Source organism: Schistocerca piceifrons, chromosome 3, assembly GCF_021461385.2.
Source record: "Schistocerca piceifrons isolate TAMUIC-IGC-003096 chromosome 3, iqSchPice1.1, whole genome shotgun sequence".
NCBI classification, from domain to species: Eukaryota; Metazoa; Arthropoda; class Insecta; order Orthoptera; family Acrididae; genus Schistocerca; species Schistocerca piceifrons.
In genome coordinates, this window is record NC_060140.1 from 739,513,955 (window position 1) to 739,537,868 (window position 23,914).

General features: G+C 38.8%; 1 protein-coding gene across 1 annotated transcript in view; it reads left to right on the forward strand.

Annotated features, from left to right (window-relative positions):
• Nucleotides 1–23,914, forward strand: part of LOC124787655 (palmitoyltransferase Hip14) — a 134,184-nt gene that overhangs the window by 45,871 nt on the left and 64,399 nt on the right. Inside the window, exon 8 of the mRNA XM_047254456.1 lies at nt 1,132–1,293. Coding sequence (XP_047110412.1) covers nt 1,132–1,293 — 162 coding nt within the window. The remainder of the gene's footprint in view (nt 1–1,131; nt 1,294–23,914) is intronic.

Consider the following 23,914-nt stretch of genomic DNA (forward strand, 5'->3'; position numbering starts at 1 on the left):
ACTATATGTAGGATAAATTTAGTCCATTTAAATTACATATTTATTTATATATTTAAGACTATAACACTAGATAATCAATATCAAATCATCATGTAGTTTCACAAGGCATGATTACACTTCTCTCTATATGACCATCATTACATATTCATAAATCAATTGAATCACATTTTCATAACATACTACAAGAAATGTGAAGTAACATTATTCTGTTATAGATGGTCAATTGAAAATGTACTATTTCCTGTGCAACACCTGTGTACTTTGAATTGTAATAAAAATGTGCGTAAAGAGCTCAAAAAATTTAGTTGTGCAGTTTTAATGTTTCGAATTGATAGTGTTCTGTGTATTCACTGTGGAAGTCATTAGTTGGATGAATTCATTCTAGTCACTGAGAGATTTACACTCAGTTATTATGCATATGTCATTTTGAATGATCTACTTTAACTATTTTTGTTCAGCTTCAGGTTAAGATTTAACTGTTTCAAAAGATTAATCTTTAAATGTTTTATGTTATTGACCTTAGACAATGTTCTACTGTGGGTAACTGTTCCTGTCTTCCTCATAACAATTCATATGTTTTATGTACAAATGTGTGTTGGTTCGATGGCTTCATCTATCAGACTTTAATTTCAAGATCTATGGTTCAATTTTTGGTCTGACGGAGAACTTTTACATAACTTTAGCAATGCTTTCTGTGTTAAAAGTGCCAGCTTGTTCGGTAGTTTAGATTCAGTGTTAAATTGAAATGCCCCTACAATTTGTTGGAGGATCATTTCTGTAAAGAAAAGAAGAGATGCTAAAGATAGAAGACCAAACAAGAAAACTCATATAGACAATAGTTGGTGGATGCAGAGAGCAGATATTGTTAATAATGTCAAACACAAAACATTAATAACAGCAGAGAGCAATGGTTTATGTACTTTTTGCGTCGTATTTTTTCTTTCCTGTATAAGGTTGCTTAGAATATGAATTTATTTTATCTTCAAAATTCAAGGTTCATTGATTATTCAACAATAACAGCTGCATAGTAGTAGTTAGCTTAAACCTTCATTACATTTTGTGAAGCAATGATGGGATCTGTTTCTGTTCCCGTGACAAAATAATTTAATTGCCTATGTGTTATTTTTTCAGTTTTGGATGTACGTCACATGGTTTGTGTGGATTGCTCCTATTGTGGAAGTCTGGATAACAGTGTTGTTTGTTGGTTCCTCTCTCTTTCTATGGTATAATTTTCTACGAGCTTGGAGAGGTGATCCAGGAGTCCTTTCAAGCACTCAAGAAGAAAAATATAGAGTAAGTGGCATTATCTGTATAGTTCTGCTGCTGTGCAATTTTTTTGCCTGTAAAGGATGTTTGCTTTTCTGTATGCTCATTTACAGTTATTTCTTATTTGATGTATTGGAAATCTGGACACAAAGGATAGATAGTTAAATGCAACAAATAAAAATTTATTATTTGGTTGTAGAAGAATAGACTATTGATGTTAAAGATGAAACTTTAAGTATATACAGAGTGTCTCAGAAGTGATGTTCAATAGAATTATTGAAAGTTCAGGCCAAAAGTAGCTAATAAGCTCCAATAAACATGGGTCCACAAATCAGCCATTGCTGTTACACCAGTGAGGAGTACACTGAAATGCACTTCAAGTATGGCAATGTGAATGGCAGTGCCCTGGAGGCTGCACGATTGTGTGAAGAAGCTTTTCATCTCCACAGGCAGCCTGACAGGCGTACGTTTAGCCAGTTACATCAGTGCCTTAGAGAAACCAAGAGTTTCTCAGACAATGTATGAGAAGGTCGACCCAGATCCATAACAACCGATTTTGAGGAAAGAGTGTAACTCATTGAACAGGAATGTCAGAGTACTTCAACGAGGATGTTTGCTACCCAAGAGGTGTCCTGAGTCATAGCAGTGTATGGCAGATTTTACATCAGCAAGTATTTGATCCATATCATCTCCAGTGAGTGCAAACCCTCAACACTGCAGACTTCTCTCCTAGAGAGAATTTCTGCCAATGGGTGGAACAACAATGTACTCTGAATCCCCTGTTTGTAAACAGTATTCAGCTCATGGATGAGGCTGGATTTACCAGTGACAGTATTTTTAAATACCATAACTGTCACATTTGGGTTGATGTCAGTCCTAATGCAACATGCGTATCATGACATAAGCAGTGTTATTTCTTGAATGTCTGGGCAGGACTGCTCAGAGAATGCATAAATGGGCCACACTTACTTCCTCAGAGACTAACCGGACAGCAGTACACGCGGTTTCTGTGGACTGAACTTCCAGATGTAAGTGATGATGTCTCACTGAACCAGCACCTGAACATGATGTGGTTTGTGCTTGATGGTGCTCCAGTCCATTTTCATTTACGAGTGCACCGGCTTCTAACTCAGACATGTGGTCAACATTGGGTAGGTAGAGGAGGGCCCGTGCCATGGCCTCCAAGGTCTCTGGATTTAAATCCCATGGATTTCTGTGTGTGGAGGCATTTCAAAAACGTAGTCTATGCTACTGTGGTCAACTTTCTTGAGGAATTGTGCTTGTGGGTTGAAGCAGCCTTCCAGCATTTACAGAATTCCCCAGGACTGCCTGAGAGGATTCACAACTCATTTCAGAGATGAGTTAAATGTTACATTCAGACACATGGACAACATTTTGAGCATCTACTTTAACATTTAGTGTCTAGGAGCACATGGCATATCTAATGAACCGCAACAGAAAATGGGTTGTATCTCAACAATGATTGGAGCTTTGTAGCTACTTTTGGCCTGTACTTTCCATGTGTGTATTATTGACCATCACTTCTGAAACACCTGTATATTAATTAGTTTCTGTAACTGACAGATTAAAATGTACCTCCAAAGAAACTGAAAAAACCATTTGATTAAGTTGTAAAGAGAGTCCTGATGGCTAAGTGGAAGGACATAAAATATATCATTCAGTGCTTTCTATATGACCATGTTGGAGAGCAATTAGTAGTCCTGTCATTTAATACATAAAGAGTATTGATTTATTCAGAAGTTTAATGGCTCATAAACATTTCAGCACATATGACTTTACCACCAGCTTAGTGTTACAGTTTTTTGTTGCTGAACATTTGCCAAATTTTATACCAAAAAAAAAAAGAAAGATGTCAAGATAATGCAGTGAAGCATTGTTTATATGTTTTTGAAGGCAGATAGTAAAATAAATGTAAAAGTGAGATTCACATTAAAATGAAACCTCTAAAAATATATTCGTATCAACTTGAAATTCATCGAAATTAAGGATAATATACTGTACAGCAGCAGGTACAGCAGTCCAGATTGGCTTAAGCCGACATTATGGACAATTTTAGCCACTTAGGCTTGAAGAATGAGTCAGTTGTGGTTTGTTTTTTGGAAGCAACACTGCATTCATAGATAAAGTCCTCAACTGCAGTTGCTGTACACATCTTACTTCCAATCCAGTAAGTACTTCTGACAGACTGGGAGTGACTGAAGATTCAAAAATTTTGAATGCATCACACTGCAACATAAGCATCACAACCATCAAAATCAGCTCTATTTGAAATATGAGCCCAGTCATTGTCCTCTTTGGTACTTCAGAATCTTCAACAGATTCCAAGCAGTTCTTCTGTACTGCATTGCATAGCTATGCTTGGCTTCATCCCGGAGATGCTGTAGTAAAAGAGCAGAATAAGGTAGAACAGTGTATAATTTTCCATAAAAAGGTTCTTATCCTCATTAAGCATTTCTAACAACTTGTTGGTGAAAATCTTTCTGCTGTTCTCATTGGCGTGCATAATAGAGTGTTTGTTTGTGAAGCATTGAATCTTATGGAATACAGGTCCAAAGAAGTTTTACAAGTTTTTCGAGTCCACTAGAAGGAAAACATGTGGTATAGGCAGGGCAACAAACTGAATTTTTCACAATTGCAAAATCTCTCCTCCATTTCCGTCGAAACATGATCCAAAATTTTCTAATACATGGCTTAATACAATGTGAAGAGTGTGTTTCTAATAAAATACTCACTATATCGTAAGCAGGACTAACATTTAAGACAAACAACACTAAACGCACTACAGATGAAAGTATGCTCCATACACACAGCAACCACTGCTTTACAATCTGCCATCTGGAACTGGAAGTAACCAGGAATAAAATTTCAATCTATCTCAACATGTGACCCCTTCACAGACAAACTCAAGCGGGTGATGTCATGGCTGCTATAACAATCATACAGCTATGCTTGGCCTTTGTCGCCCCCCCCCCCCCCACCCCACCCCAGTGAGGTTGAGCTGCAAAAAAAAAGTGGAGCCTACTTCCTTCACCTTGGCAGAATCACTTGATTGCTGCTACAAGAAAGTTCTTGTGCTGCACAAAACAGGGAAATTTGTTTCGAGTAAATACCAGCATATGTGGTAAGATAAATAAACCTTTTCAAAGTGAGGCCAGATAAAAATATTGGGGAACTGGCATTTCACCTACTACCCCTGAATAACTGCCCCGATCCCCCTCCTTATCTCGGAAACTGACTGCCACGAGGGCATGAACAATAGTGCCACCATGTGTACTGTAGCTATGACATGCAGTATGATTTTGAGTTTGTATACATACAAAAAACCAACAATCAACGGCCACACCATATATGAATCATTTTATGAAGATTTCTTGGTATTTATACTATATAAGTAGGAGAAAAATTGCTGTGGGGAAGCAAAAATGATAGTGTAAAAATGTGAAAATGTATAAATGGAAAAATGTGAAAGTGGAGTCACTTTGCACGCAAAATTGAAAAAGTGCACACTATACAATGTACAAGTGCAAAAAACATAGAGATGAGGAACATATAAATGTGATACAATAAAGAACAACTGCTGTTAGTTGCATACGTGATTTTATTTCAATGCACAATGCATTTCAAGCCCTGGGGGCACATCTTCATATGCTTTGACAGTCTACATTGATTATTTTTCCAGATTTGGATTAATTCTGGTCCTGGTAAGATTACAGTGGTATACTACAAAGTGAACGCATTGTGAATATAAGTTTACAAAACTAACTCAAACCAAAAAATAAATTATTGTTTCCAGTGGTGAATACAGTTTGAGTAAACAAGTTTATGTGCATATATACAGTTTTTGCTCTACAGCACATTTTGGAAACACATGTCAAAACAACTCAAAGAATTTCAAGTGTAAAGATTCTGCATTTCTAAAAATACACAAGTTTTATTCTTTTAAAGGAGATACAAAGCTATTATTAGTTATACAGGATATCATTTATAGAACAAATATTTGTGAATAAGTCAAATGTGGATTATGTTATCAAATGGTTTTTGCACTATTAAAATATGTTTCTTTAGAAAAAATAAACTTTTAAAATTATTGAAAAAACTGTGGCAGCTAATTTCTGTTTGTTCATTCAACATGTTTTCATAAGATTTTACTCTGCGTAACATTATTTCTTATTGTTCTATTAGATCAAGATTTTTTACTATGGTTTGTGGAGTGCAGTTAGGCTGTTGTGATCACTTGTGGTTGGCTATTGTGAATTTGTCAAAGTGGTTAAATCTAAAAGCATCAGTATGTTCTTTCAAACAATAGAAAATACAGGATGGAATATAACAGTATTGTGAAAAAGAAAGTTGCCACTCACCATGTAGCAGAGATGCTGAGTCGCAGATAGACACAACAAAAAGACTGTCACAGATAAAACTTTCGGCCAATAAGGCCTTCATCAAAAATACACCCCCCCCCCCCCCCCCACACACACACACGGATGCGCGCGCACACACACGGATGCGCGCGCGCGCGCACACACACACACACACACACACACACACACACACATACACATATGACTGCAGTCTCAGGCGAGTGAAGCCACACTGCAAGCAGCAGCACCAGTACATGATGAGAGCGGCAACTGGGTAGAGGTAAAGAGGAGGCTGAGGTAGGGACGGGGAGGTGACAAAGGCCTTACTGGCCGAAAGCTTTATTTGTGACAATCTTTTTGTTGTGCATATCTGCGACTCAGCATCTCCGCTATATGGTCAGTGTGTTCTTTGTATCATGTGTGGAAAGTTCCTCCAATTGATCGGTGATCCCTTAGAACGTATCCTACCAAGCGATCCCTTCTTTTAGCCAAGTTGTGCCACAAATTCTTCTCCTCCCCAATTCTGTTGAGTACTTCCTCATTAGTTTCATGATCTACCCTTCTGATCTTCAGCATTCTTCTGCTGCACCTCATTTCGAAAGGCTCTATTATCTTCTTGTCTAAACTGTTTATGATTCATGTTTCACTCCCATACATGGCTACACTCCATACAAATATTTTCAGAAATGACTTCGTGACACTTAAATCTATACTTCATGTTCAAAAATTTCTCTTTTTCAAAAATACTTTCCTTGCTATTGCCAGTCTACATTTTATATCCTCTCTACTTCGACCATTATCAGTTATTTTGATCCTCAAATAGCAAAACTCATCTACTACTTTTAAGTGTCTCATTTCCTAACCTAATTCCCATGGCATCATCTGATTTAATTCGACTACATTCCATTATCCTCATTTTGCTTTTGTTGATGTTCATCTTATATCTTCCTTTCAAGACACTGTCCATTCCGTTCAGCTGCTCTTCCAGGTCCTTTGCTGTCTCTGACAGAATTACAATGTCATCGGAAAACCTCAAAGTTTTTATTTCTTCTCCATGGATTTTAATTCCTACTCCAAAATATTCTTTTGTTCCCTTTACTGCTTGCTCAGTATACAGATTGAATAACATTGGGGATAGGCTACAACCCTGTCTCACTCCCTCCTCAACCACCGCTTCCATTTTGTGCCCCTCAAGTCTTATAACTGCCATCTGGTTTCTGTACAATTTGTCAATAGCCTTTAGCTCCCTGTATTTGACCCCTGCCACCTTCAGAATTTGAAAGATAATATTCCAGTCAACATTATCAAAATCTTTCCCTAAGTCTACAAATGCTAGAAACATAGGTTTGCCTTTCCTTAATCTATCTTCTAAGATAAGATGTAGGGTTAGTGTTGCCTCGTGTGTTCCAACATTTTTACAGAATCTAAACTGATCTTCCAAGCGATCACAGTATGCCCATATTTTTACAACACACTATTACACAGAAATATGGGCATACTGTAATCACTTGTAAGCCCACAACTACAGTTTGTTCCGGGTCATCATAAATTGTAGAACACACTAAGAGTCTGGAAAGAAGAAAATGTGTTAAAAAACTGAGAAACAGTAGTTCAGCCCAATTCAAATCCAGTACACAAAACAGCCAGGTTACAAAAGCACAGTGTAAGCAAGGTAGAGATTTTAGCACAGCATGACACGAACTGTCTTGCAGAGGCCCGGTTGCACAGTGTTTAGCACACTGGACTCGCATATGGGAGGACAACAGTTCAAAGCCGCATCCAGCCATCCAGGTTTAGGTTTCCTGTATTTTCCCTGAATCACTCCAGGTAAATACCGGTATGATACTTTTGAAAGGGCAGAGGCAATTTCCTTTCTCGTCTTTGACACAATGCAAGTTTGTGCTCTGTCTCTGATGACCTCTATGTCGATGGGACGTTAAACCCAATCTTCCTCCTTTTCTTCACAGAGATCAGGTCACTGGGTTTTATATCCAGCTTGACATCAGCGGCGCCGGCCGCTGTGGCCGAGCGGTTCTAGGCACTTCAATCTGGTACCACGCCACCGTTACGGTCGCAGGTTCGAGTCCTGCCTCAGGCATGGATGTGTGTGATGTCATTAGGTTACTTAGGTTTAAGTAGTTTTAAGTTCTAGGGGACTGATGACCTCAGATGTTAAGTCCCATAGTGCTCAGAGCCATTTGAACCATTTTGACACCAGCGGCCAGGGCCATGTGACAGCCCACTGGTGCCTCTTACTGGCTGCCAGAGGAATCATTGATAGCCAACATTGTAGGTTATCGATCTCACTATCAGCTGAGAGAGATATAGCATCCCTACTCCTCCTCCCCCCCCCCCCCACCCCCCCTTGTAATCTGCATGTGATAAGGCCAGAAATATCCCTGTCGGTACCATAATAACTGCATGAGCAGGGGTGACGTGGGTGCACAAGCCAGCTAGAGATTTACTGCCCATCTCTGTCTGGTGTTGCTGTATCCTTTGCTTGTGGCAGGGGTGAGGTGCTAATGCTGCAGTAAGGTGGAGCTGTTGTACCAGTCCCCGAGTCTGTGCTGGAAGTCAATGGTGCAGGAAGTGGAAAAGGTCCCATTCTATGAGGGACCAATTCCAAAGACACAGATCCTGAGGATGTGGGTTGCCAAGTGTCTCAAGTTTATTTATCCATCACCTTAGGAGGGAAAATCATGGTTTTCTTGAGGTTGAAGTCTTTGAGTGTGGACACAGTTGGTTCGCATGTCACATCAGCGTGGTGCCATTGGCATCCACTATGAACATTTGTCCTCCCCGTCCAGCTCTGATAATGCCTGGTATCCTTCTTGGGACCCTCCCAAAGGTGCAAGTCCAGCCTCTATGTCTGGCATCTTAAAGGTGTGGATGAACTGTTCAGCTCTGCCATCAGAGATTGGGTGTTATGGTGCCATTTGTTAAGTGCTGTATGCCATCCCAGGAGCAGAGCTACTAAGTGAGGCAGCACAATGGTTAGCACACTGGACTCGCATTCGAGAGGATGACAGTTCAAATCCACATCCGCCCATCCATATGTATGGTTTCCCTAAATCGCTTGAAGCATATGCCAGGATGGTTGCCTTGAAAGGTCACAGCTGATTTCCTTCTCCGTGTTTCCCCAATCTGAGCTTGTGCTCCATCTCTAATGTCCTCAATGTCAACGGGGCATTAAACACTAATCTCTTTCCTCCTAAGAGCAAAGCTCCTGATTCATATTGGATGAAAATCAATGGTTTCTGGGGTTCCTTCAATAGCGAATATTTTCAGGAAGTTATGTATTGCATACCTTGTTGTGATATTTGACAATATTCTGAAAAGGATAGAATGCTGCTCACCTTATAGCGGAGGTGCTAAGTAACAGACAGGCTCAACAAAAAGACTGTCAAACAAGTAAGCTTTTGGCCAAAAAGGCTTTCATCAGAATTAGACAACATACACTCAACATTCATGTAAGCACAACTCACACACAGATGACCACAGTCTCTAGCTGATGAGTACAGACTTCCCATTTTGAATGTTAGTAATTGTGATTTTGTGACATTCACCTTTTGGCAGAGCCAATCTTTGAGTAATTGAGCTAAGCTAGACCTGCCAAGGAGGAAAAAATGCAAAGTCGCACACCACAGAAGACAAAAAGCTCTGAATAGCAGTACACAGTTTAGCTGTAATTCATAGAGATGCACTGGCGTGCCTCACACAGAGAGCGTCCCAGAGTGCCCCTGAGAGCTACAACACCAAGAATCACTTCTTGGCTTTTGGCAGGCTATATAAGTGTGACTGTTTCTGGTCGGGTTGGCAGTCTGGATCAGGCTGTTGCAGCTCCTTTGAATGTCTCACGAGATGTATCATTTTGGGAGGAGCCGGTACTCACCTGCTACTGTTTACAAGGCCATTGATAACACTGAAATCAGTACTGGTGCCAAGGAGAAGAATAAAGTTAAGGTGAAAGGCAGTGGTTCCCATGCCGTACTTGATAGTCCTTGTGTTTTTATAGGTGGTATTTTGAATTTTGCATTGTTTAATAATGATAATGAGGTTGAAGTGGAATGCAACAGTGAAGTTATCTGGCTGCTTATAACAGGTGTAGGTGAAACCAAATTAATTGTTGGATGTTTTTACCGGCCACCCGATTTCATGACAGTTCTAGAGTCATTCAAGAAATGTGTATGATCAGAAGCACGTAAATACCCAGATCATGCAATACTTGTTGGAGGTGATTTTAATCTACCATATATGTTTGAAAATGAACAGTCGAGATCACAATAGTATTTGTTTATTAACCGGTTTCGCCTTATCTGCAAGCCATCTTCAGAATTTTTTGTCCCCCCTATGGCTGGTGCTAGTGGCTCCTTGGATTTTTCATGATACCATCGTGGTATCTGAGAAGTCACCAGTACCAGCCATAGGGGGCCAAAAAATTCTGAAAATGGCTTGTAGATAAGCTAAGACTGGTTAATAAAGAAATATTATTGTGATCTCAACTGTTCATTTCTAAATATTGAATCAGTTTGCTGCTCTCCGTGGACTATGTTGTCAAAATTTACTACCAAATATAAACTGTGATGTCTATGGATTCATTGGCTAGTAATACTAGGGCCTGTGTTGCCTGGCAGCCTCATCCAGCGGCTAAGTCCCGTTCAAGGTCACCTGCCTAGCGTGCAACCAAGAACGGCACAGCCACCAAAACAAAAAGTGAATACATTTTTTTAATAAAAAGGGAGGGAGATAAGGAAAAGAGATAAGGAAAGGACAGAACACATTTTATTGTCTATAATAAATCATACAATCACCATTGATCTTTATTTTACAATTCCCATTGCCAACTTTAGCCCATAAAAAGAGGTACTCATCAGCATTTAATTTCTTCTTCCTTCTCGTAGTCAAAACAAATGGCATGCTTGGAACAAGAGTACCATAAGGCTGTTTAGCCAACAGTCCTGTAGTCTCAGCAATACTCCACGTCTTCCAAGCCAAAATGTTAGCATCTGGAAATGCTTCAAGGCCACCATAATCTGCTTGATTGCCCCATACAACAGCAAGTGTCAGCCAGGTACTACCTCCAAACACTGCTTGTACATCACAGGTAAAGTTCAGATGGAGTCCATGAAAAACATTTGGACCTCCAATCAATTGCTGTTTATTAAACTGCCCAGCCAAGTCAATATCAATAGCCTTCAAACTGCGATACACAGGTACACTGCGCCGCCAGCGACGACGCCGTGCATGTCGCAGAGGCATTGCTGGGCATGTTAACACAAGTGAACGTTGACAATGTTAGTACAAAAACAGGGATTAGCGATTATGATGTCATTATAGCAACTATGATTACAAAAGTTAATAAATCTGTCAAGAAGGCTAGGGGAGTGTTTCTGGTTGATAAACAGTTGTAAGCATCTCACTTAGTGAATTGACATCACATAGTTCCAGGAAGCTGGATGTAGAAGAATTATGGGCAAAGTTCAAGTAGACTGTAAATTGTGGTCTGGAGAATTGTGTGCCTGGTCAGTGGAAAAAGGATGGGAAAGACCCACCATGGTTCAGTAATGAAATTCAGAAAATGCTGAGGAAGCAGAGGTTGTTGCACTCTTGGTTCAAAAGAGAACGCACAAATGACCACAAGTGTAGGCTAGTGGAGGTTCATGCTTTTGTGAAAGGATCTGTGCATGAAGCATACAACAGCTACCACCATCACATTAAAGTAAAACATCTGACAGGGAACCAGAGAAAATTCCCTTGCTGGCCACTCTAGTGTGGCTGCTGAAGGTAGCAAAATGAAAGCTGAAGTTTTAAATTTCACAGTCAAGAAATTGTTAATGCGGGAGAATCATAAAACATACCATCGTTTGACCATCAAACAAATTCCTGGGTGGATGACATAGTAATAAGCATCCCTGGCATAGAGAAACAACTGAAAAATCTGAAAGCTAGTAAGTCACTAGATGAACATGGAATCACAGTTCCATTTTACAAAGAGTACTGTACAGCATTGGCCCCTTATGTAGCTTGTATTTGTCATGAATCCCTTGCTCAGCACGAAGTCCGAAGTGACTGGAAAAAAGCTTAGGTGACTCCTGTATATAAGAAAGGTAAAAGAACGGACTCACAAAATTACAGACCAACGTCCTGAACTTTGGTTTGCTGCAAATCCTGGAACATGTTCTCAGTCCAAACATAATAAATTTTCTTGAAACTAAGAAGCTTATGTCAACGAATCAGCATGGTTTTAGAAAGCATCGCTTGTGGAAAACTCAGCTTACCCTTTTCTCATATGATGTACTATGAACTATGAACAGAGGCCAACAGGCAGATTCCATATTTCTTGTAGGTTTCCAGACTGTATTTGACATGGTGCTCCATTGCAAGTTGATAACGAAGGTATGACTGACTCACAGATATGTGAGTGACTCAAAGACTTCTTTGGTAACAGTACCCATTATATTGTCCTTGATGGCGAGTTTTCATTAGAGACAAGAGTATCATCAGGAGTGCCCCAGGGAAGTGTGACAGGATCACTGTTGTTCTCTATATTTTATAAATAATTTGGCATGTGGGGAGGCAGCAATCTGTGGTTGTCTGCTGATGATGCTGTGGTGAGCGGTAACATGTCGAAGTTACTGCTTTTCCAATTTACAATTTTCCATGAAGTGTCCAGCATTGTCTCTGCAGATATCATTTGGTCCACCTTTCCTGGATTTTAGAATGAACCCTTGAGCTTATCCATTATTGGCGACCTCAGTAGAGATACTACAACACTTTGTTGGAACTCCAACTCCAACAAACTTTATGTTGTTCATCTTTCTGTACTGCATCCACGTATTAACAAGGCTACTGTCAAGTCAGAATCTAACGAGAGGTCAGTACCATTTTTATTTTTTTTATTTTTTATTTTTTTTATTTTTGAGCAGAGTCTGATCCTGTACAGACCTCTCAGTTTCTCGAAAAGATCAGCACTTCCCATCCCTTTGTTGTACAGGTGTACTAATGTTGGCTGAGGCACAGTTACTTGCTTTCGTTCTGCTTTACTCCATCTCTTGCCAGGTCTACTCGGTAAGACAATCATTGATTTGCAGATTAGTTGCTAATGTCACTTGGGTATTGTCATTTCATCTTAGCAGCATAAGGTGTTCATCTTGAAGAACATGATGAGATCCACAAGGTTCCATTTTTAAGTCTTTCAGTGTTGATTTCTCAACCCTGCCTCTCCAGATAGTGCCAATGCAATTTAATTCATGCTTGCTTTGTGCTTCCAAGAGCGGGAGAGAGTTGAAATAGTTGTCAACAAAGACAGCGGAATTAGTAGGAAGAAAACATACACCAATTTTTTCTGTAATTGAAGTTCCCACTATTTTTCCTCCTTCTTTGTCATCAGCACCAGAGTAAGGATTGAACTTCACAGCATAGCCCTCTGGTGTTCCATGGCACGATAACTTGTAACCATTGCGAATCGGTTTTCTCCTTATGAATTGTTTCATTGTGTTATGTACTTAGTAGGGTTCCGTGGCTTCATCTAAAGAGAACAAACATCCTAGTGGCTGAACAAGTTGCAGAAACATGATGTTGAGGTGTCTCAAGAGCACATCGATTTTGTAAGTTTTATTACTTGGATCTATAGTTGTGTTATCATTGAAATGCTGAAAACATTGATTTTTTTCAAACCTGTTTCTACTGAGTGAATTACTTACAAGATAATTGTAAGTGTCTGCTCATTTCCAAATACATTCTTCTAAAGGGGACTGGATTGTAACCAGAAAGAATAACTATTCTGAAATATTTGTATAACTCATCAACTGAAAGTTGAAATTGTAAATATACTTTTGGAGAAGCATATTTCACTCTCTCGTTACAAATTTACTCCATCAATTCTTCATTGAAAACTGCCTTGAATATATCTACAGGCATGCTATGAGACTGCTTCATTTTAGTTGCAAGAAAAGGCTCTGATATATTAGCAGTGAAATCTAATTGACTGCCAACATTCATGGTCTTCAGTTCCTTTGATATCCACTTCCATGTTATTGTTTGATATTTCTTTGATGTTTCTGGTGTTTTCTTATCTCTGTTGTTGCTTCTTTCTCACAGGCTGCACAATAACACCACTTCTGTTTCCTTCTGAAGTGGCTTGTACTTCCACTGGCTGTAAAAGAATCCCCTTACCAGTGTCACTTAAACTACGAGTCCATCATCTTCACTAGAAGCATCATCACAGGTGGAATCAATTCCATCATGCAATGTAAGAAAGACTAAGTCCAGCTCATCAGCTCAGTCTGTTTCACTGCAGATACTATCTTCATCGCTGTGATTTTCAAGTAGTTTTAGAATCTCTTTTGCACACTTGGTTTGTCAGGATTAAAATAGTTTTTATTTGACCTGCCAGTAAAATATGCTACATAAGAATGTACCAAAATGAGCTCAGGAAACAATTTCATCTGTTATTTTATTGTAAAAGTAAAAAAAAGAAATGTTTCCTGAATTACGTTTAATAGTAGTGATAGTTTTCCATTGTATGATATATCATCCGACAAAGTATTACTCTATTACATAAGACTAGATAAAGATTTTACAACCGGTAACAACATCAAGCTAAATTGTTATTCTAATCTAATACTAAAATCATAAGCCAAACATTTATATCAATACAAGCAGTTTCAGTAAGGATAAAATTCTTACCTGTCACACGTTATCTTGCCGGTTCTGCGTAGCACTAAGAGGAAATGGCTAGCTGTGCAATAATGGTATTTTTGTGTCACTGAAAACTGCTGTTGTTGTGGAGTGGCACCCACTGACTGTACAGACAAACAATAGTAAGCAGCCTACACCATTCCATCCAGTGGTAACAACACAAAATAAAAACAACGTATGGTATAACATACCATGGGCATTGATAGGTTAATGTTTTAGCTTGTAAAAGCCTCTTGACATTGCTATGATCTTTCATAAGTTGTACTTTTTTGTATAGATTATTAAGGGCCTTGCAGACTGGGTGCCGTTTGGTATAAATTTGACATAATAATTTTTTTTCTGAGCAAGAATCAAATGTCTTTTAAGTTCGCAGGGACGTTGATTTTTTTCTATGGCTTCCACATGTTGCTGTGTCAGTTGAAGTCCTTCATGGCTTAATATGTAGCCTTAGCATTCCACTTGCTTTTAAAAGAATTCACAAATTTGTATGGTGCAGTTTAGACTATTTTGTTGTGTCTGTAGCAGTAGGCATAACTGTTTTGTAGTGCCAGATACTAATATACAGGGTGATTATACGAGGGTCACTCCAAAAGAAATGCACACTTTTTTTTTTTTTTTTTTTTTTTTTTTTTTTTTTTTTTTTTTTTTTTTTTTTTTTTTATCCAACTTTTATTCTACATGTTTGAAAGTTTTACAGTGTGTAGATACATACTTTAGGATCAATATATTCATTTCTCCACATAATTTCCATCCCTCTCAACTGCTTTATGCCATCTTGGAACCAGCGCCTGTATACCCGCACGGTAAAATTCTGGACCAACCTGTTGGAGCCACTGTTTGGCAGCATGCACAAGGGAGTCCTCATCATCAAACCTTGTTCCACGAAGAGATGATAGTCACATGGAGCCAGGTCTGGACTGTGAGGTGGGTGATTCAGTGGTGTCCATCCGAGTTTTGTGATCGCTTCCATATTTTTTTTTACTGACATGTGGCCATGCATTGTCGTGCAACAGCAAAACATCCTGCTTATGCCGATGTGGTCGAACACGACTCAGTCGAGCTTGAAGTTTCTTCAGTGTCGTCACATAAGCATCAGAATTTATGGTGGTTCCACTTGGCATGATGTCCACAAGCAAGAGTCCTTCGGAATCGAAAAACGCTGTAGCCATAACTTTTCCCGCAGAAGGTGTGGTTTTGAATTTTTTTTTCTTGGGTGAATTTGCATGATGCCACTGCATTGATTGCCTCTTCGTCTTTGGTGAAAAATGATGGAGCCATGTTTCATCACCTGTCACAATTCTTCCAAGAAATTCATCTCCACCATTGTCGTACTGTTCCGAAAGTTCACTGCATACTGTTTTTCTTGTTTCTTTGTGAGCCACTGTCAACATCCTGGGAACCCACTTGACACAAACCTTTTTTAATACCAACACTTTCAGTATTCTGCAAACACTTCCTTCCCCTATCCCAACGTAGCGTGACAATTCGTTCACTGTGATGCATCTGTCAGCAGTCACCAATTTGTCAACTCTCTGCACATTGTCTGGAGTGTGTGCAGTATGAGGCCTACCACTGCGAGGACAATCCTCAATATTGCCGTGCCCGCTTTCATCATGTAACGTGCTTGCCCGCCGACTAACTGTACTGCAAATGACAGCAGCATCTTCATACACCTTTTCCAACCTCTTGTGGATGTTTCACACTGTCTCGCTTTCACAGCACAGGAATTCTATGACAGCACATTGCTTCTGACGAACGTCAAGTGTAGCAGCCATCTTGAAGACTTGCTGTGATGGTTCCACTCACGGGAACAGGTTGAACTAAGTTTGAAAACAAGCGGGAAGGGTGTATCTACACACTGTAAAACTTTCACACATGTAAAATGAAAATTGTATTTTTACAAAAATAGTGTGCATTTCTTTTGGAGTGACCTTCGTAATTAAAGTTAAACTTTCAAATCACTGTAGAAATAATACTACTGGTCAGAATGACGTCAAATTGCAACGGAATATTATCAGAGAAGGGGCAAAACGTGTGGCAGAAGAAAAATAATTAGTTACAAAATGTAGCAATAGATGGCGCTGTAAGCATCATAATTTAACAGTGGTCGACTACCAATGACAACTGAATCATGCAACAATGCCTAAGGTGTATGTTTGACGTTAAACAAACTGTACTACTCAGTATGTGTGGGTGTACAGGTGTGATACCGTTAGTTATGTTAGCCCATCCATCACGGCAAGGTCATATCACATCGGATGGGAAAAATCGGTTTTTAATTGTCCTGAGGTCAAAAACCACATAAAAAGCATCACTCACATTGGTAGTAAATTGCAGCCAAAAACCGCATAAAAATCATAAACAAAATCAAATCGGATTATTAATTTCCATGTGACGGGTGCAAAACATGTTTAATATGCTGTCCACCGTTTTCTGCAGCAAGTTGAAATCGAGAAACAGCATGTTCCACAATTGATCAAAGTCTTTCCAGGGTCATGTTCAGAATGTGTTGCACAATGCATGCCTTCAATACATCTAAATTTGCAATCGGAACACTGAACACAACATCTTTCAGATAGCCCCACAGCCAGAAGTCACACGGATTAAGATCAGGTGATCGGGCAGCCAGACTGTAGGGAAATGGTGGCTGATAAATCTAGCATTTCCAAAATGGCATTTCAGCAGCTGCTTAAAAGGATTTGCAATGTGCAGAGGTGCGCCATATTGCATAAAAATCATCCCATCCACACTGCTGTAGAGCCATAATGACATGGTTGCACAAAAGACACTCATAGCGCTTACCAGGTAACAGGACCAGGAGCACCTGTCTCTTTGAAAAAATATGGCCCTCTGATAAATGGTGCCGTAAACCCGCACCACACAGTGACCTTTTCAGGATGAAGTGGCACTGGTTGTTTTTCATGTGGAATTTCCGTTGCCCATATTCAACAATTCTGTGTGTTGACATATCCTGTCAGATGGAAGTGGGCTTCGTCTGGCCACAAAATCTTCCATGCCAATCATTGTCCATTTCCATGTGAGCCAGAAATTCTAAAGCAGGTCAACAGGAAGCAACCCATGCACATGGGTAATTTTGAATGGATTGGAAATAAAGGATATTTTGTAAGATTCTACGCAGCTTGCTCACTGGTATGTCCAATGTTTGGGCAACTCTCCATGCAGTATATGTTTGCACACCACTACTCATCTCCTCCTGTATTGCTGTGGCCACTGCTTCTACTGATGTCAGATCTGTTCCTTTCCTCCCTCCACAAGGTTGCACACCAAAAGAACCCATCTTTTTGAATTTCCAAATCATTTTCTCCAGATCCACAGTAGGTATGATGTTGCTGTTGTTACTATTTTAAAATGAAGAGATATAAAAGCATCCATCACAAAAATGTTATGCACCTAATGTGGTGGCGCAACTGAGACTGCGATTACAATGCATTTATTGCACAAAAGTATACCATCCTTGCATTTGTGATGTTTGCTGAAGAGACAGAAAACCAATTTAAGACCTCCGTATAAAAAGGGGATAACTCCACTTTTCCCTATAAGTTTTACAATCTAGTCCAATTATCACTTTGGTGGGAGAAAGGGATAAATACTGTAGATATCCCTATTTTGCATTGAACATTGATGAGACCGCCGCCTATGTTCGACATCGGATTTGTGAAACATGAGATATCCTGTTTTTGCACTGAGTTCGTCAGTTCATCATTTATGATAAAAACTGATTTCAATAAGAAATTGTAGTGATTGTTTGTTGATTGTTAGAGGGAGTGGAAAGTGTTGCAGTTGCTCTGTGAGAGGTTGTAATGGTGGCTATAACATGTTTACACTGATGCGATGTTGTTGGTGCAATATGGTTTTGCTTCTGCAAATTTCCACATGTCCTTGTTTACAGCACTGCACCCAGTGCGTATCCCTATACAGGACTGAGTGGACATATGTTTAGCAAAACATCTGGGCACCCTGGTTACCACTCTCTCCTGTTGTAATAGTTAAGTTGGGTGGTAGGGGGTTATGTGAACACTGTGAGTCAGACACATGCCGCTACTGATTTGTTGTTCTGGGCCATGTCTCTAAATGGATGTTGAGGTTGACTCACAGGTCAGATGATGAAGTATATGAGTTCTGAATGAAGTCACACAAGTGGTGGTGATGGTGAGTGCTGTTCTGGTTTGATAAGCTGTTTTAGTATACCTGTCATTGCTGCTTTTTCAGAATTTGTTTTTGTAGTTGTTCTTGCCATATCTGCTATTGCATTTGAAGTTGCAGCTGTTGCTTTCATTATTCTTCTTGTTCGATCTGCTGTTGCATTTGAAATTGAGGCTGTTGATGCCTTAGTTTCATGAATTCTGAATCCGTGATTACTGTACCTTATTGTCCTACGCACATGCTACGGTGCATTACACACTATATTACACAAAAATATGGGTTCACTGAAATCAATTGATAGTTCACTGAAATCAATTGATAGTTCACTGAAATCAATTGATAGTTCACTGAAATCAATTGATAGTTCACTGAAATCAATTGATAGTTCACTGAAATCAATTGATAGTTCACAATACAAATCTGCACCGAATATCGTAAATTGTAGAATGCACCAAGAGGGTAATCCAGGTAGTCCAGGGTCAAGCAAATCTGTCAATAACTGCAGAACAGCATTCCAAAATGTACTCCAGTTGAAATCCAGTTAACAACCAGATCATGAAAGTATGATGTAAACAAGGTAGAGACTTTAGCACAGCACAATTCGAAGCATCTTATAGAGTCCCGGTACCTGGGTTTTATCCCTAGCTTTTCATTGGTGGCCTTGTCCATGTGCTCTCTCATTGGCGCCTCTTATCAGCCCCTGGAGGAGTCGTTGATAGTGGACATTGTAGGATACCAACCTTGCTGTCAGATGACAAGAGATAAAGTAGCACTAAACTTTCTCATCTTAGTCCACTGAGCCTGTTTAAAATGTATGTTGATGGTAGGATAATTGTCATTCAGTTTCTTTTTCATATACCATTTCATTAAAGTTATCTAACAGGGTTTCATGGGAATGTGGTCACCTTTCTATCAGAGATTCCCAGTAGTGTTGCCTGAATGTTTCCATTACACTTTGATATACACTTTACTAATTTGTTAGGATCTTAGCAGCTTGTTTTTGAATTCATTCAACCTTATTTATTTATTTATTTATATTTTCTTTGCTTGGAGCCATCCCAGTGATGGCTTTTGGAAATGGTAATATTATGACAATAATTGTACTGTCAAAATATGTTATATACTGCAATTGTTGCATCTTATATCTATTTTATAAATTTATAACATGACTCCTGGTACACTACTGGTTCATGTTATAATCATTGTCTTAAAATTCTTTGAGTGAATATAAGCATTTTGCTATCAGAAAATATTTGAATTTTGTGTTAAAATCAGGCCCTGTATGTTTTTAGAGAGTTTTGTAGTTTGTTAAACCAAATCAATCCAGTCATGTAGTGTCTTCTATTTGTAATTTTTAATTTTGTTCTTTTGCAGAAATAATTAAATTTTGTCCAGGTATTGCGATCAAGTACATCACTGCACTTAATAACTTCCTTTAATTGACTGATAAAAATGTAACTAATTCAAATATATATAAAGAATATATTGTTAGGTTTTTGTGCTGCACATATACTTCACTACATGACACTCTGTCGTCTGTCCCATGCATAATCCTTATTGCTCTTTTCTGCAACAGTAGTATTTTTTTTAAGTGGCAGATGCACAGCCTTATAGTTTGAGCCCTGAATTAGGAAAGTGATAAATTGCACCACAATATATTATTTTCAGTGTTTAACTAAGAATTATATCTGCGAGATGCCTAAAGAAGTATAAAGCAGTATGGACTTTTCCAAATTCAAAATTAATGTGGTTTTGTCACCGCAAATTTTCATCAACATACTCCCCAGAAATTTACAGCTTCCAGTTTCTGTTGCGCAGGTGTTGTGCGCATTATTTACATAGCTGTAGTGAGAACTGCCGATTTTATATGCCAGTAATTGAGATTTTGTGACATTCCCCTGTAGGCCCTGATCACTGTAGTATTTTGTTGCTTCTATTATACCACTAGCAGCGAAAGATTCTTGTTGTGTACATTCTGCACTACAGAATAAGATTGACATATCATCTGCATAGCTAATTAAATGGGAGTTAATGGATTGTGCAATGTTGTTATTACATATGAGGAAGAGAAAGGAATCAAGGATTGAGCCCTAAGGTACACCATGTATTACTGTTTCATTTGTGGATTGAAAATTTATAATTTTGTCATCTAGTTTGCATGTAAGTGTACTGCATTGTTTATGATTCAACAAATTTGTGGCTAGAAGATTGTAGATGGATCCCCAATACGATATGACTTCAGTTTTTTTTTATAAGTAAACTATGCTTTACCATGTCGAATTCTTTTGTCAGGTCTAAAAATATACCTGGAGTCTTCATCTTCTGGTCCAACAGACAGTAAACTTCATGGAAGAACTGTGTAACTGCTGTGGTTGCACTTAGCTCTTTTCTGAAGCCATGCCAGGATTCATGTCTGTTTTTTATATAGACTCCAAACGGTATGTAATGGTACTAATCTGGCTGTAGCTGCCGCCTCCTCCTCTACCTCTACTTCTTCCTCCTCTACCTCTACTTCCTCCTCCTCCTCCTCCTCCTCCTCCTCTTCTTCCTCTTCCTCTTCATCTTCTTTTCCTTGGTGGTACTACAAGTTCTTCACCACATAGCTAAAAAATTGTGGGTACTGAGTGGTGGGAAAAAATTACGGGCACAACAACATTGTTTTTAGTTTCATTTGTCCTCACTTTTATTAATTTTAAATTAGCTGTCTGGATGATGATCATTTTCTTAATTCCTCTGTTCGTATATCGCATAGACCAGGCTAACCCATACAGCGACCGTTTAGTGGCAACATATCTCGTAGTCCTTATCCTTCAACCAATCTCAGTTCAAAAACATAGTCAGACAAGCATAGTTCCCTACTAAAGTCACAGTAGACACAGATCAATAACACATCTATAAAGTGCATACTAGCAAACACAGTGCTTCTTTATATCAATCAAAGTAGTTCACCAAGATACTGAATGATATGTAAACATCAATTGAAACAGTTCTGACAGAACATACACAACGTTGCTGCTAATATGTCCAAGCCCAGACTCACTCTTATCGAAGAAGTTCATGAAGATAAATGACTACAGCTTGTTCAGTAACTAAGTAATGCAGAGATATTAGCTTGACTGACTCTGAACATAGACTGAAGATATTTGGGGAGGGCAGTATTTAGAAACAGGTGAAAGGACATTTTATGATTTCATTAAATACATACTAATTTGTGAAATTGTAAGATAAGAATTTGTCATTGCAGATGAGCTGTGTGTTCCAGCAATAACTTGATTTACCTAATACACAGTTAGTTACAAAAATTAACATAAATTAAAGGACTGTTTAGTATCCCTCCACTGTGAATTGCTTATTTACAAGTATAGTTACCATGTTTAAAATTATGTTAATTTATACAATTCTTAGTCAATGACTTGACTGAATTCTGGAGGTTGTAAATCGGTTTAGAAAAATTAAACCAACAAACATATAATATGGATTTTCAGGATTAAACAGGAATAATCAATCCTTTGAGTATGTCTAAACTTTAATTAAAATCACCAACTGAGTTAACTAGTTTTTGGACAGACGAAGATAGTTATAGAAAAACTTTCTACTTGGGGGTGTCAGTCCTCTCAAAACTAATGATTCTCTCTTTTGAATAGCTCCATTGGACACTGTTATAACAATTTCAGTTACACATTCCTTTTAATGAACAAATTTTTATGCAAAACTAACTACATCACTACAGTCAGCAGGTTGAAAATTACCACTTGAACAATAAATTAATTAGAGATAGTACATGTACAGTGTAATGGCCATTCAAATATATGTAATATACACACAATATGTTTAGTCAGTCACAGTTTGAAATATAAAAGGGGAAAAGTTATGAATAGTAGTGCAACAATAACAGATTGAGAGGTGCTAACTATCTATATTTCAGATAGTGCAATACTCTATAAAATTGATCACACTAGTGCCATGAATGCAACTTCTTTTACAGCTAGAATGCTATTTGCAGAATCTTTCCAACAAATCTAGGTCTTCTGATCACATTCAGTGCTAATGATTGAACTTATTTGCGACATTTCATGTCACTTCTTCATGTTACTGCTAAACATATAAATGACGTGGCAGTTCCAGAAGTTTACTGTTATTCTTGTAATTAGATTCTACATTGACCTTGCTTTTTCCTTGAGTATTATCTTACGTTTATTCACTCTGGAAGAAAGCAGTCTTTCACCACACCAAGTGAAAATCATGACACTGTGTATTGTTTTCCATTTCTTTTCATGTGTGACTGTAATTGCTATCTGTTGTTCAGAATCTTTTGGTCAACACCAGTAGACATTCCTATCAGGGTGTGTATCACATGTGACGAAAATTTTGTGTCATAAAGTAATGTAATTACAAGATTTAAAAGTTCTGTGAAGGTTTAAGTCTTTCTGAATTTCCTTATAATTTTTTGTGACAATTCTCTCTTGTAGACAACAAAATTTTCTTTGAACTATAGTGCTGTAGACTGCATCAACAAATTGTTATATATATTGTGAACGTTAGTGCTCTTACTATGCTCCCTGTGATGGACCCAATGTTACCTTCCTTTCTATTCAACAATAGCCTTTTCCCTGCAGCTTCACCCACATATGCATCTGACACATGTATTTAACACTTCTCCTTCTCCCCCTCCCTGTCCCCCCCTCTTCCTCCTTCTATCTGTCCACCTCATCCTCCCATCTCTGTCTGTCTAACTCCTCCTTTTCACTCTATCTATCTCTTCATCTCCTCCTCTGCCTCTCTTTGTCCATTTCCTCCACCCCTCTCTCTGACCATATTTTCCTCTTCACTGCCTCTGACCATATCGTCCTCTCCACTCCCTCCGACCATATCCTCCTCTCTCTCTCCCCCCCATATCACACTGCCCGTATTGGAGCTAGAAGGTTATAAATCCCCCAGTGCTGATACTCATGAGGCCTGCTGTTTCTGTGTCAAATTTGGTTGAAATTGATCCAAAGGTTTGGGAAGCGATACTGGACATACATAAATACACTCTGCTTTTATATACTCAGTGAACATTAATAATACTGACAAACTGCAGGGACAGATTCCTGACTGGAAATGAAGGAAAAAAGGTGCTATGAACTTTTGTCCTGAAATGAATGGTGTATGTGCAATGACAACAAATTGTCCTGGCCACAGAACAGAGCTACATCCCATCCACATCACCACATATTTTCAAAATATCCTCCATGGGATTGCAGGTGATAGGAATAGTAGCAGTTGTCATGCAGGTTACACATAATTGTGCTTTGGCTTACATCATGTTGGCGTGCCACTTGTCTGGAGCTTGTACTACGATTCTTCTCAGTATCCTGTAGAACACGGTCCTCCAAATCTGGTGTTCGCACAGTCCACCACCTCCC